Source organism: Henckelia pumila, chromosome 1 (genome assembly GCF_033568475.1).
Source record: "Henckelia pumila isolate YLH828 chromosome 1, ASM3356847v2, whole genome shotgun sequence".
Classification (NCBI taxonomy): domain Eukaryota; kingdom Viridiplantae; phylum Streptophyta; class Magnoliopsida; order Lamiales; family Gesneriaceae; genus Henckelia; species Henckelia pumila.
Genome location: NC_133120.1, coordinates 79,177,004 through 79,189,341, shown reverse-complemented (window position 1 = coordinate 79,189,341; position 12,338 = coordinate 79,177,004). Strand labels below are relative to the sequence as shown.

The window sequence follows — 12,338 nt, the reverse complement described above, 5'->3', positions numbered from 1 at the left end:
TTTAACCCATAATTATTTTATATAATTTATTGATTTATTATCTTATTGCATTGTTGATAATCTCATTCAATAAGTCAAACAATGTCTAAGAATAATATAAAAGTTTGCATACGATAAGCATAGTATATATATCTCTTTCAATATAACATAAAATGAAATTGATGGTCATTACACAGTATGATATAGCAAAAAAATCACTTGTATCCGACACGTTGCTTTCGCAAAATCCGGAATATCAATAAATCCTTGTATGTCCACTGTGGTGATTTTCAGTGGGTTGTTCCTACGTCACAAAACAAAGTCAGAGGAGCCGGGAGGGTTTCCGGCGAAGGCGACTGACACTCAAGTCAGTGATTACTCAGGAATAATAATCAAGAGTAAAGTGTTATAGTGCTAAAGAAAGTGTGTACCTTAATAATGTGGTGACTTGAGCTATTTATAGATGTTCGGAGAGTTTTACGAGCTTGAGTCTCTTATGGGCTTTTGTAGAAATCAGGGTCTACTTGAATTAAATATTATATTTAAATAAGCATGAACCTTAAAAATATTTGGAGTTGACCTTCATGATTGGGCTCAGACCCAGTTGAATTTTTAGGTGTAACCCATCATCATATATCTAGCAATTTCAATAAAAATAATTAAAAATTTTATAATATCATAACTTAAGTTGAATGAATTGACTGATGATCCGAAATCAAGTAAAGTGTTTTATGCCATTATGGCATGATTTTATTAATTGTTGGAAGTTGGAACGACTCGAGGCAAAGTTTGATCAGTCATTCATGGTTAGTTAGATCCGATCTATATAGGCACTGCCTTGAGGTAGATCTAACGATGGACATTTATTAATAAATATAAAATCTATTATTTTTTAGTTGACCCCACGTGTATTGATAAATGAGTATCCTTAGATCTATCATGAAGGTAATACCTATATAGGTAGGTTGAAATAAACCGCCATCCATGAAGGGCTCATTATCTACACCACACCTAATTAATAATCAGAAGTTAATATTTAGATCAATTTTATTGATCTAAATAAAATAAAATAAAATAATTGTAAAACCTTTCAGTTCCACTTGGTTTCGAGAACCATCCCAAACGCATAAAATAATTATAAAAACACAACATTAATACACCGTTCTGTTCACGGTATTACTAATATATGTATAGTTCATCCCATCACATCTCACGTTCTTCTCATCATATTATTTACCTATATATTAACTATTTATTTTACATCAATCAAATCATTAATTATTTATCTCACATCAATCAAATCATTGAATTCAAATTACTATATTACTCCTTATAAATAATATAATTTTTATTTTATTTATTGTTAAAAAAATAAAATAATCATTTAACATTTTTATATAAAATTTAGTCAATCAAATCAAATAAACCATAATCTATCAATCAAATTCAATACAATTTTAACTATCATTTCTTATTTATTTTTTATTACATTATACTACTTATCTATATATTATTTATATCATATCTCAAATCAAACGGGGTCTCACGAGAAACCTTATGTTTAATTAACAATTTATCTACACTCAAAGTCAAAGACAGGACATAATAAAAAAATATAAAAGGAAAATAACAACACTACCATTCATTTAATGCCAACAAAATAAATGATCCATTCAAGGCATAATACAACTTGCACTAATTATTTATATATAATAATATAATATCATTAAACCCCAAATGCTAACTTCCCAAAAAAAAAATACAAAAACTAAAATTTCAAACCACCAATAATTTCTCCCCATTCCAAAATCAGCACCACCACAACAAGATGATGGATATGGACAAGAAAATCTGACCAATACATATTTTTTGTTTACTCAAATCTAAAAAAAAATACCCATATTCTCAGTAATCAAACATCTCCACAGACGCCATTAGAGGTTGTTGATTAAGTCCATTCAAGTTCCATTGATTGTTCAAGAAACCATCGGCAAATCCCAGATGCTGAAACTCATCAGCCTCAAATACGCAGCTGCCGCCGCCGCCGGATGCGGCGGCTACGGCGGCGGAAGAGCTGATGAAATCAAGAATCTCATTCAAAGAATGGAGTCTTTGGCTGAGTTCCATCATTTGAGCCCTCAAGATTGAATTTTCAGCCTCAATATTCCCATAGTGCTGCGTGGTGGCACTTATCTTGGTCAAAATCTGGCTATTTTCTTTGGTGAGCTGAGTGATCTCCGCCGTCAGATCATCCAAATGCTTCTGTTTTCTCATCCTGGACCGCCTCGCGGATTCCCGGTTCGACTCCATTCTCTTCCTCTTCCTCTGATCAATGGACTTGAGCAAATCTCCTCCCTCTGAACCGGAGTTCTGAATCTGCGGTGAACTGGAAGAAGTCCCACTTGAAGAAGACATCTTTTCTTTTCTTTATTTTCTTTTTTGCGTTCGAATTATCAAATTCTTTTGATTCAGATATCAAGATTAGGTTATATACTATATGATCGAGATTTATTTATTCACTAGCAAGATTCAAAGTAGTTTTTTTTAAAAGAGTTTATTTATGAGAAAACGTAGAACCAGTAGAGGAAAACAACCGAGAAAGATTGAACAAGATGGGTCCGGCGCCTGAGAGAGGAATTAATCATATAACCGAACCGGATGATTTCACTTACTACAGGAGACATGAATCTGAAACATCGATATCATCAAATATCATCACCAGCGTAAAGATCGAAGCTTTTTACACAAATCAAAGAACCCACAAAATTTCTTCCCGATTCGGCAGAGTAACAGCCGGAATCTCGAGATTAAATCGAACAGAAACCCACCAAGAAACGATGAATCAGGCCAAAAGCCAGCCGAGAATATTTCGGCAGAGTAACGGGCAGAAATCTGAAGATGAATATACAAGAACCCAGAGCCCAAAATGGAGCAGAATCTCCCCCACAAAACGAAGAACAAAACCCAGAAAAAGCAGAGGAGCAGAACAACAGTATAGCCAAAGAAGGAGAAGCTATGGGAAGGAAAGAAGAGAGAAGAGGAAGAGGTTTTTGGGGCTGGAGATAGGGTGGTTAAATAGGGGAAAAGGAAGACAAGAAAATCAAGAAAATTCGCGGAAAATCAAGAAAAGGGACAGGAATTGATTGTTTTTTAATGGTGGGAAAATGAAAAAGCGAGAAAATTAGGGGGAAAAGTGTTTGGAATCTCCTGCAGATTGATGGGACATGTGGGGTGGACAGTGAATTCCTAACAAACGTACAACTGCAACACCAGCTGTCTCATTTTTACTGAAATCAAAGCGCATCTTTTTTCCTTTAAATCTTAAATTTGGTTCTTGATTTCACCGTAAAAGTGTTCCCCCACATATTCCTTCCTGGGCACACAACACGTTGCATACATACGTATTATACGTACCAGCAGCTTGAAAAAATGAGTCGTGAATTATTTGAAATTCGATATATACATTTATTTGAATTCGTTTAATAACTATTTAATAATGCTCGATAAAATAAATTACTCGACTTCAAGCTTTATAATATTCGACCGACTCATTAGCTCATTGATAAGTTTTATTGATAGACTCACGAGTCAACTCTTAGATAAAAAATAATAATTTTGATTTTAAATTTTGCACGGTAACTTATAGAAAAAATCTATTAAAATTATTTATTAGACTAAAATTATAAATTTAAAAAAAGAATATCATATATTTTCCTAAATATATAATTTAGTTTTTTATGAATTTTCAAATATTTAAATTTATAGTTTATATTTCTTAAATTTATTTAGGCTCGATAAATGTAATAATCTTGCGAGTTATTAATATATTTTTTAAATAAAGTTCGGCTCGATTACAATAATTTATAAACGAGTTAAACTCAAGCATTCAAGAACTCGGTTCGACTTGACTCGATTACATTCATACATACAAATAATTAAATTTTCCTATTTTAATGTTAGATTTTGTTTGGGAATTGATTTGAAATAAATATATTTCGATTATAGTATTAATATCGAAAATGACTGAATAAATCAAATTGTAAATACACATATTACTACTTATTTACATATCAGTAACAAAAAAGTAAAGTAATTTCAAATGACATCAATATTGAGATTCATCTTATGAAATACTATATAAAAATTTAATGTTGGATTTGAAGCTTATGCTTAGAGGTGTTAAATTAAGTAGGATAGACTCATTGGGTTGGTACTGTCTGCCATACAAAATAGGTAGTTTGGATTGATTTTTTTTTTTTCAAATAACTCAAATGGGAGGTCGATCACCCCAACCCACCAAATTACACATAAGCTCGTCGGATTGCCCTTCGTGTTACCTAAAAATGGTTGGTTAGGTTGGTGTTTTCCAAGTCCCTTAAAAAGTAGAACCACCGGCCCCGCGTCGTCTAATACTGGTTTGCGGAGGGTTGTGGACTAGTCCATCTCACTAACTCGTTTTGACACATCTATTTATGGTATTACTTATCTAAAAAAAATATACATATGAAATCAATGGATTTGAAATCCTTTCATGCAAACACAATATTATGTCATGCGAATCTATTATATACTTTCAATAATATATTTATACATCTCAACACATGCATCATATATATATAATTCTTATGAAACGATCTCACGAGTAAATTTAGTGATATCGGTCTCTTATATGATCTATTAAAATGTAACGTCCCAATTTTTCAATCGGAGCGTTACTCAACATACATACTTAAAAGTTTGAAAAAAATAAAAACTTTGCGGAAGCATCATCTTCTTTATTAAATAAGAGTGTTAAAAGTGCACAAAATATTGAAAGTAACATTCAAAGAATTTGTCAAACATGGCCATCAACTTAAAATTCAAAACTTGTTTTCCCATCAAAACATAAAATTGTTTGAACAAAACTCATTCATAAGTCTCTCACTCATGCATCGTCCGCTGGACCAACCCTCGGCTCCTCTTCATGCACGCCCACATAGTCATCAATGAATACATCAACATCATTGTTACATACGCCATTCAAGTATAGTGAGTCCAAAAACTCAGCAAGAAATGCATAAAATTTTTTCATAAAAACTTGAGATTCAAAGTTTATAACATAACATAAACACATAGTAAAACTTAGCATCTTAAGTGATGAAATACATGCATCTGTGGCAACCATCGTCTGATCACGTATTTTGGGAATGCATTTTCGAAGCTCATCCAAAAAATCCAAAACCCTGCATTGAGCACATGTTTTGGGAAGGCACTCTCGGAGCTCAACCCGGAAGTCCGAAACCCTGTATCTTTTGAGCATGTATTTTGGGAAGGCACTTTCGGAGCTCATCCCGAAAATCCAAAACCCTATATCTTCTGTCTCGTTTTGCCACCACAAATTCACATACAACATCAAATCATTTTCATGCAACATAACATTCATCTTATCATATCATAACATTTCATATCATCGTAAAATCATGCTCGTAAAACTTTTCGTGATCTTAACATGCTTACAAACTTCAAACCATTTCATGAGAATTTAGTTTTTCATGAGAAAGTCACATAACATGCAATACATAACTTGACCGATCCACGTGAGGCATTTCGTTCGTTCTGAACCTCAAAAACTTGAAACTTTTTATTAAACATACTTATAAATAGTTAAAATACATTAAAATATCCAAAACATGATTTTTAGGTACCAAAATCACTTAAATAAGGGTGGGATGTGCGAACAGACGGCGCGGGAGCAGCGCGGGCTCGCAGCCCGCTCACAAACCTGCGCATGCGCTGCGCGGGCGCACAGCCTGTGCGCAGGCATGCGATGCCTAGGCGCGGTCGCGCTCCTTCAAGCTGCGCGAGCGCGCCGTTGCATCTCTTCTCCGAAAATCTGATCTTTTCTGCATTTTCTCGAAACCCGCAATGTTTTGGAACACTTTTCTATCAAAATACCATTCAACATCATGAAATTTTTTAAAATAACACACACCAATACTGTAGTGACCCTGCTTGGAATCACCTACTAACTGGCAACTAATAGCATGCATTAAACTTAATACAGCAATATACTTAACAGAGTAAGACATGCGGAAACAAAACCATAATTTTCATATCAGCGTAGTAATATAATTCAGGCTTAATACTGTAGTGATACAACCAAATCGAAATCTTAAACAGTAAACATTATACAGCTATATCGAATCCTGCTGTATAATAAAATTCTCAAGGCTCCTGCTCCCTAGTCCTGCCTTGAACTACCAACTCCGTCCATCCTGCGACCTGCCCCATGGAATAGGGTGTCCAAGATAACAACTAGGACGTGAGCGCTACGCCCAGTACATAGACATGAGTAAACATATGTATATAATGCATGTTGCATGATGACTGGTAAAACAACCTCAGAACCGGCGCCATATGAGTGCTGCCACCGCACGGATCAACCTCTGGGTGCAACCACACTCGTCTAGTACACCAGAGTAGACAGACATAAATGCCCCCGTCGTCGCGGTACTCTCAGTGACAGACTATCGAGTATAGAGCTGAGCGGCTCTATAATCAGGTATAACAAGGAATAGGCTCAACGTGTATATGCACATGACATATGAGTATAGAAAACGGTAAATCATACATCATGCCATATAATAATGCCAAATAAATGCAACATATAAACATGTATACTCGCTGGCAATCTCAGTCAATGTGTACGTACCTCTAGGCTAGTTCAAGTATAATAGGATCTTAGGTTCCAAGCCTATATTCAAAAGTTCACCGTATCACTACACAAGTTCTATAAGCCTTAACTAAGCTAATAAGTACTCCCAAAACTTAAATAGATTCCCGGACCATACCTTCGTCCGTAGTTAGCCCTTTGGAGTCGCTAGTCCCGGATGACTATAACCACACCTTGGTTATTCCAGAACCTCTATTATAACCGATAGGGCCCTCAAGTGTATAACTCACACTATATAACTGAAGAAGGAAACTCGGGAATTCGTAATTCAGAAATGAACTCTGAACGGCCCTATTTATAGCCAAATTTCTCGGCTAGGATCGGAACTTCCGATTTCGGGATCGGAGCTTCCGATCCAGCTCATTGCGTGCATGTCTGCCACGCCAGGATCGGAACTTCCGATCTACGATCGGAGCTTCCGATCTGCTCTATGACCGACACTTGTCAAAACTCGCGACTGAGTCATCGATCATTTTTTACAGCTGGGGATCGGAACTTCCGTTCCAAGATCGGAGCTTCCGTTCCGATCGGAGCTTACTATCCGGGATCGGAGCTTACTATCCGGGATCGGAACTTACTATCCGGCCCAAAATGAAAAAGCCCAAATTTTACTTCTGAAGTCCAATAACACTCCGAAATTGGTTAAATACCAACCCTTAATCATGTTTAACATATTATTATCTTAAAATGGTATCTGGGTTACTACAAATACACATATAAATCCAAAAGATCTTTCATCAAGAACCTTCCTTCAAACTTTTTCCCAAAAATCTGATTTCTTGCCTTCAAATCATTCAAAACTCAATAAACTTGAATCGAAGACATCAAGAATTCTTCACGTATAACAATCAAGTGACATACTCATAAATTTTCTTCAAGAAACATGCAAAGATCGTCAAATCAAACTCCTATGATTTTTACGTTGAAAATATCTATATTCTTGAATGAGTTTCAAAATCAGTAAAAACTTGTCTTAATTGATTGATTGGAATTAACCTAAGTGATGTGACGATCTAGCCTTGACAATGAAGAACCCTAGCCTTGGATCGCAGTGTTTGAGCGAGAGAGAACTTGAGAGGAATTAGAGAGCGTAAAAAAATGAGAGTTTAGAATGAAATTCTGAACGCTTATTTCCTTTGTGACTAATGGGCTCCAACAGGACCCATTAGTTACATTTAAAAGCTTTTAAAATTTTTAACTCTCTCAATTAAATAAAATACACTGCCTCCAATTTAAACTTTAATTAAAATTAATTTTCATAACTTTCTCAAGGCTGGCCTCATCCCTACGACCCAACTTAATTCCAACCTAAAAACTTTTAAAAAAAACATATCACATCACATAAATTTCAGGCATTATAATAATTCACATTTTTAATCATAAAAATTAAATCTTCTAAATAGCATGCATTAAATCACATCATTTAATTAATTTAACGTGATTAAGCTAGTGAATTTTTTGGACCTTACATAAAAAATAATTTTTTTATACTAAGAGTGTTACTTTTCATTCTCAATTAAAAGTGTTACACTTCACTCTAGTTAATTATGAACTGGATATACCGTTCAAAAATTTAAATTCATGAGATCATCTTACAAGAAACTTACTAATGATAAAAAATTCTCCATTTTTTATTCTTTTAAGTATACTAACAAGATGTACTCTATAAAAATATATTTCAAAAATTCATCACAACAAACTTATTTAATCTAGATACTTGTTACACGTTCTTTTAGTTTTAAAAAATGCTTATGTTGATTCCATTTTATATATCTATGGATAATAAAAATGTGGCTTTTAATGAATAAGTACTTTTAAATGAATGATGAATGAATGATGAATGAGATATCCCTTGAAATAATATGGTATAAGATATTAGGTAATTCTTAAATGATTAATGATGAATCCATGTGATATATATGTTGATTGAAGAACAACCATTTTTATCAAATCAAATTTCCATTATTACAGAAAATAGAAAAAATAAAAGTGAAAATAGAATATTTTTTCAGATCTTTGCTTACCCTCTACGTTTCATTCACGTTTTTTATTTTTATATATATTGTTTTTTTTAAAAAAAAAAAAGAAATAGTATTGTTGATCTTTCATATGCTGATAACAGTACGTGAATCCAACTCATATAATAGTGAAATAACGAGTGGCAAGATCATGGCTTGTCCAAAACATGCCCACCTACGTGTGGTCAACTTCCAACTTATTTAATTTAATTATACACTATGTTTTTTTTCCCCTGTCGCTACTAAATTAAGATACTTCTATTTTAAATCCTAATTACTATACTATATATATATCACAAAAATTCTTATGAGATTGTCACATTCATGAGACAGATTTCTTATTTAATCAGATATATTAAAAAATTATTTTTAGACAAAAATATTATTTTTCACTCTATATATAAATTGACATCATTTCACCAAAAATTGATCATATATATATATATATATATATATATATATATATATATATATATTGACATATCCAAGTTTTGATTATTATTATTGTTAAATTTGTTTTAAGAATATGTATACCTGATAATGTTTTGCGCACAACATAAAAAAATTAAACATCATCATCGAAAAAATCAAATGTCAAGTGTATATTTAAAAATGACATTAATTACGAAGAGCAACTCGGGAGGTTCCAGAGAACAAGTAGTAGCTGGAGGGCCAGTGGGGCAATATAATAAAGTAATAATGTCCATCCATAAAAAAAATTAAAATTATTTTTTCTGGTTTTTTCATCCATCTTATTTTTTAAAATTTTTTAATTATTTGACATTTTTTTAAAATAGAAACATCTGATATTATTAATCAACAATAAGGTCTGAAATTACACGATCAATCAACCAATGAGGATAACTCCCGACCTTCCAAACAAAGAATGTCGGACATGAAAAAGCAAAAGAAGCCAAGGATTTAGCAACTGTATTCTCCGAACTCCGGATATGGAACAATGAAATATTTTCATCCAAACTCAAAAAAATTCTTATATCTACTACTAGGATACCCTCCTAATTAAGAAAATCCTCTGCCATTGTGACTGTTTGTACAGTTAGAGGAGAGTCCGAAGTAATTTCAGTTAGAGGAGAGTCCGAAGTAATTTGATGTACCATGATATTATATTCTCTGATGATAGAAATTCCACATAAAATTACAGTGAGATCTGCGCAAAAAGATGATTGTGGTTTTTTAATTATTTGACAGTTACCTTCTTTATTTTATTTATGCGAAATTAATGAATAAAAACGTATATACCATTTCTACCAGAAATATTTTAATTTTAGCGAGCAGGAAATAGGAAGTAGTTTTCTGGCCTTTGAAATTTATATCCAAATTTTAGTCTTTTATTTAACTATAAATTTTCGATATACTGCATGGGTTCAATAATTTTTATTTGATGTTTTGTACGAAATGAAAAAAAAATTTAAATAAAGAATCTATGTCATGTGAAGTTGATTGTAGGTTGTGGCATTCATGTGTTTTTCGGAGGTGTCGTTGATTATTTAAAATTTTAAAAGATTTATGACAAAAGGAATCAAAATAAGTACCTTTTCTAGTTAAATTCTATAGTCGATTATTTTTAGTGAAATAATTATTAATTAGTAAAAGATTGAATATGGTAGCAATAGTAATTTTTTATTATTATTATTATTATTATTATTATTATTATTATTATTATTATTATTATTATTATTATTATTATTATTATTATTATTTCTTTCGTTTGTCTTCCGAACCTTCTAGTTTCCATTGTCAACAAAATACCAAATATTTGAATTGAAAACCACACATTTAACTTTGTAATATTAAACTTTAGATTTCTTAAACACGTCACGATAATGTTTAAACATTCTCATCAAATCATCAGAAATAATTGTTGTAAAATATAAGAGAATCCATGTTTATGAATTCGTTTGGATGAAACCTTTCACAATCAAATATCGTTAATTCTCTCTTGAATGAGAAGAAAAAATACGTATTTAGTAGTTATATTTGGTTTGAGAACTAAAACCCTTCAACGTGTCTATTGGATGTACACTTTGAAAGAGTGGGTGTCCTGTTAGCCAACTTGTGGCTAAGGGCCTTTATGACTCTATTTGTAAACAATCTTTGTTTAATGTAATTTATACTTTTCACTGTCATTTACTTTATCTTTTATCATATTATTATGTTATGACGTATTATACGATGTTTAGATAAAGACCTTGAATATACTAGAGTGCACGTAAGATGTGATAGTGAATATGGATGACTATCATGAAACACATCTTATAAGCACTGTATATTCTAAACCAGTTTCTAGTCAATTGAGCCGTCCGCAATAAGGATAAGGATCGCTCGAGATTGAGACTAGCATTTGCGATGCCGAGTACCACGTTTCATTGGTATGGAACATAGAGATGTTCGAAGCATGCAAATGGATATTCATTGGATGGATGGTCGAACTACCCTACTCGGACTTTTCAAGTGGTTTTCACTAATTGAGTGGATAAGTCTGTGGTTTTGGTTGTACACCATTAGTCCTTACTACTTGAAACATCATGGAGACTATATATGCTAGTACTGTACTTTGACTCGTTTACCGACTCCATGAGGGTCATCAGGTGTCGAGATTGGGTACAGTTACGACACATATAGAGTCAATGCTTTGTTGTCAAGGATTCACCACACGCTTGCGATTGTGGATATCCTATGCGATCTGAGGAGATATTAGTGTGACAAATATATGGCCAGAGTACATGATGTATTTTAGGTTACTTGGTTTCCTAGTTGCACATGCGATGTCACTATTTGATCTTCAAGATGCATTGCATAGTTATCTAATCTCGAACGACTCTCGATATACCAATGGTTGTTGATTCGATCAGGATATATGGATGAAGGGACCGTACTGTACGCTAACCAAAACTCACTGGTTCTTGCAGGCACTATCAGTGATACCTAGGGAATCATGGGGCGATGTTGCTAGGCGCTCTTACCATGATTCGGTGGGCAAGTCGGAAATTGTTCTTGCGAGTCACAAGGAGTTGTGGGCCACGGCTAGCTGTATCCCTGAACCATTGAGGGTTACACAAGTAATAGATTTCTTATTCCCGTTGAGATAATTAAATTTAATGAGTTAAATTTAGCGAATGAGAAGTATGACTTCTTATTGATGAGTAGAGGGAGTGAGATTTCCTAAAATGACATAGGGATGCCATTTTTGAAAACCACTGAATTCGGATTCAAAAAATTTATCTTGACTTTAAAATATGCAGAAAAGGTTTTTGTACACATTGGTAAAATTGGTTTATCAATTTGAGTCACGATGAATTTTATATTAATTTCTGAACATGCGGGCTTTGCTTGTCAGGCTTGAACTTATGACTAATGGGCCCTAAGCTGTTAGCAGCCCATGTTATAAATAAGTTATTGCAGTATAGAAATTACACAGAAGGAGCTCATAATTTTCGAAACCTAGAGAGCGCTCTCCCTAGGTTTGGCTGCCCCCTCCCCTCTCCTGTTCGAAAATTCCAGTTTGTAATTTTCGAAAATTGCAGTCTGGTTTAGCAGATCAGATCTGTTAAATCTCTTCGTAGAAACTTTTGATAGACTTTCGAGTGCAGTTTGTCAGAGGGTTTAGA

At 33.3% G+C, this 12,338-nt stretch overlaps 1 protein-coding gene across 1 annotated transcript; it reads right to left on the bottom strand.

Moving 5' to 3' along the window:
- Positions 1 to 1,618: 1,618 nt before the first annotated feature.
- On the bottom strand, positions 1,619 to 3,106 carry LOC140863429 (bZIP transcription factor 44-like). The gene has a single exon (XM_073266862.1). The coding sequence runs from the start codon at positions 2,392 to 2,394 to the stop codon at positions 1,885 to 1,887; it is 510 nt and encodes a 169-aa protein (XP_073122963.1). The 5' UTR covers positions 2,395 to 3,106; the 3' UTR covers positions 1,619 to 1,884.
- Between the last annotated feature and the right edge of the window lie 9,232 nt (positions 3,107 to 12,338).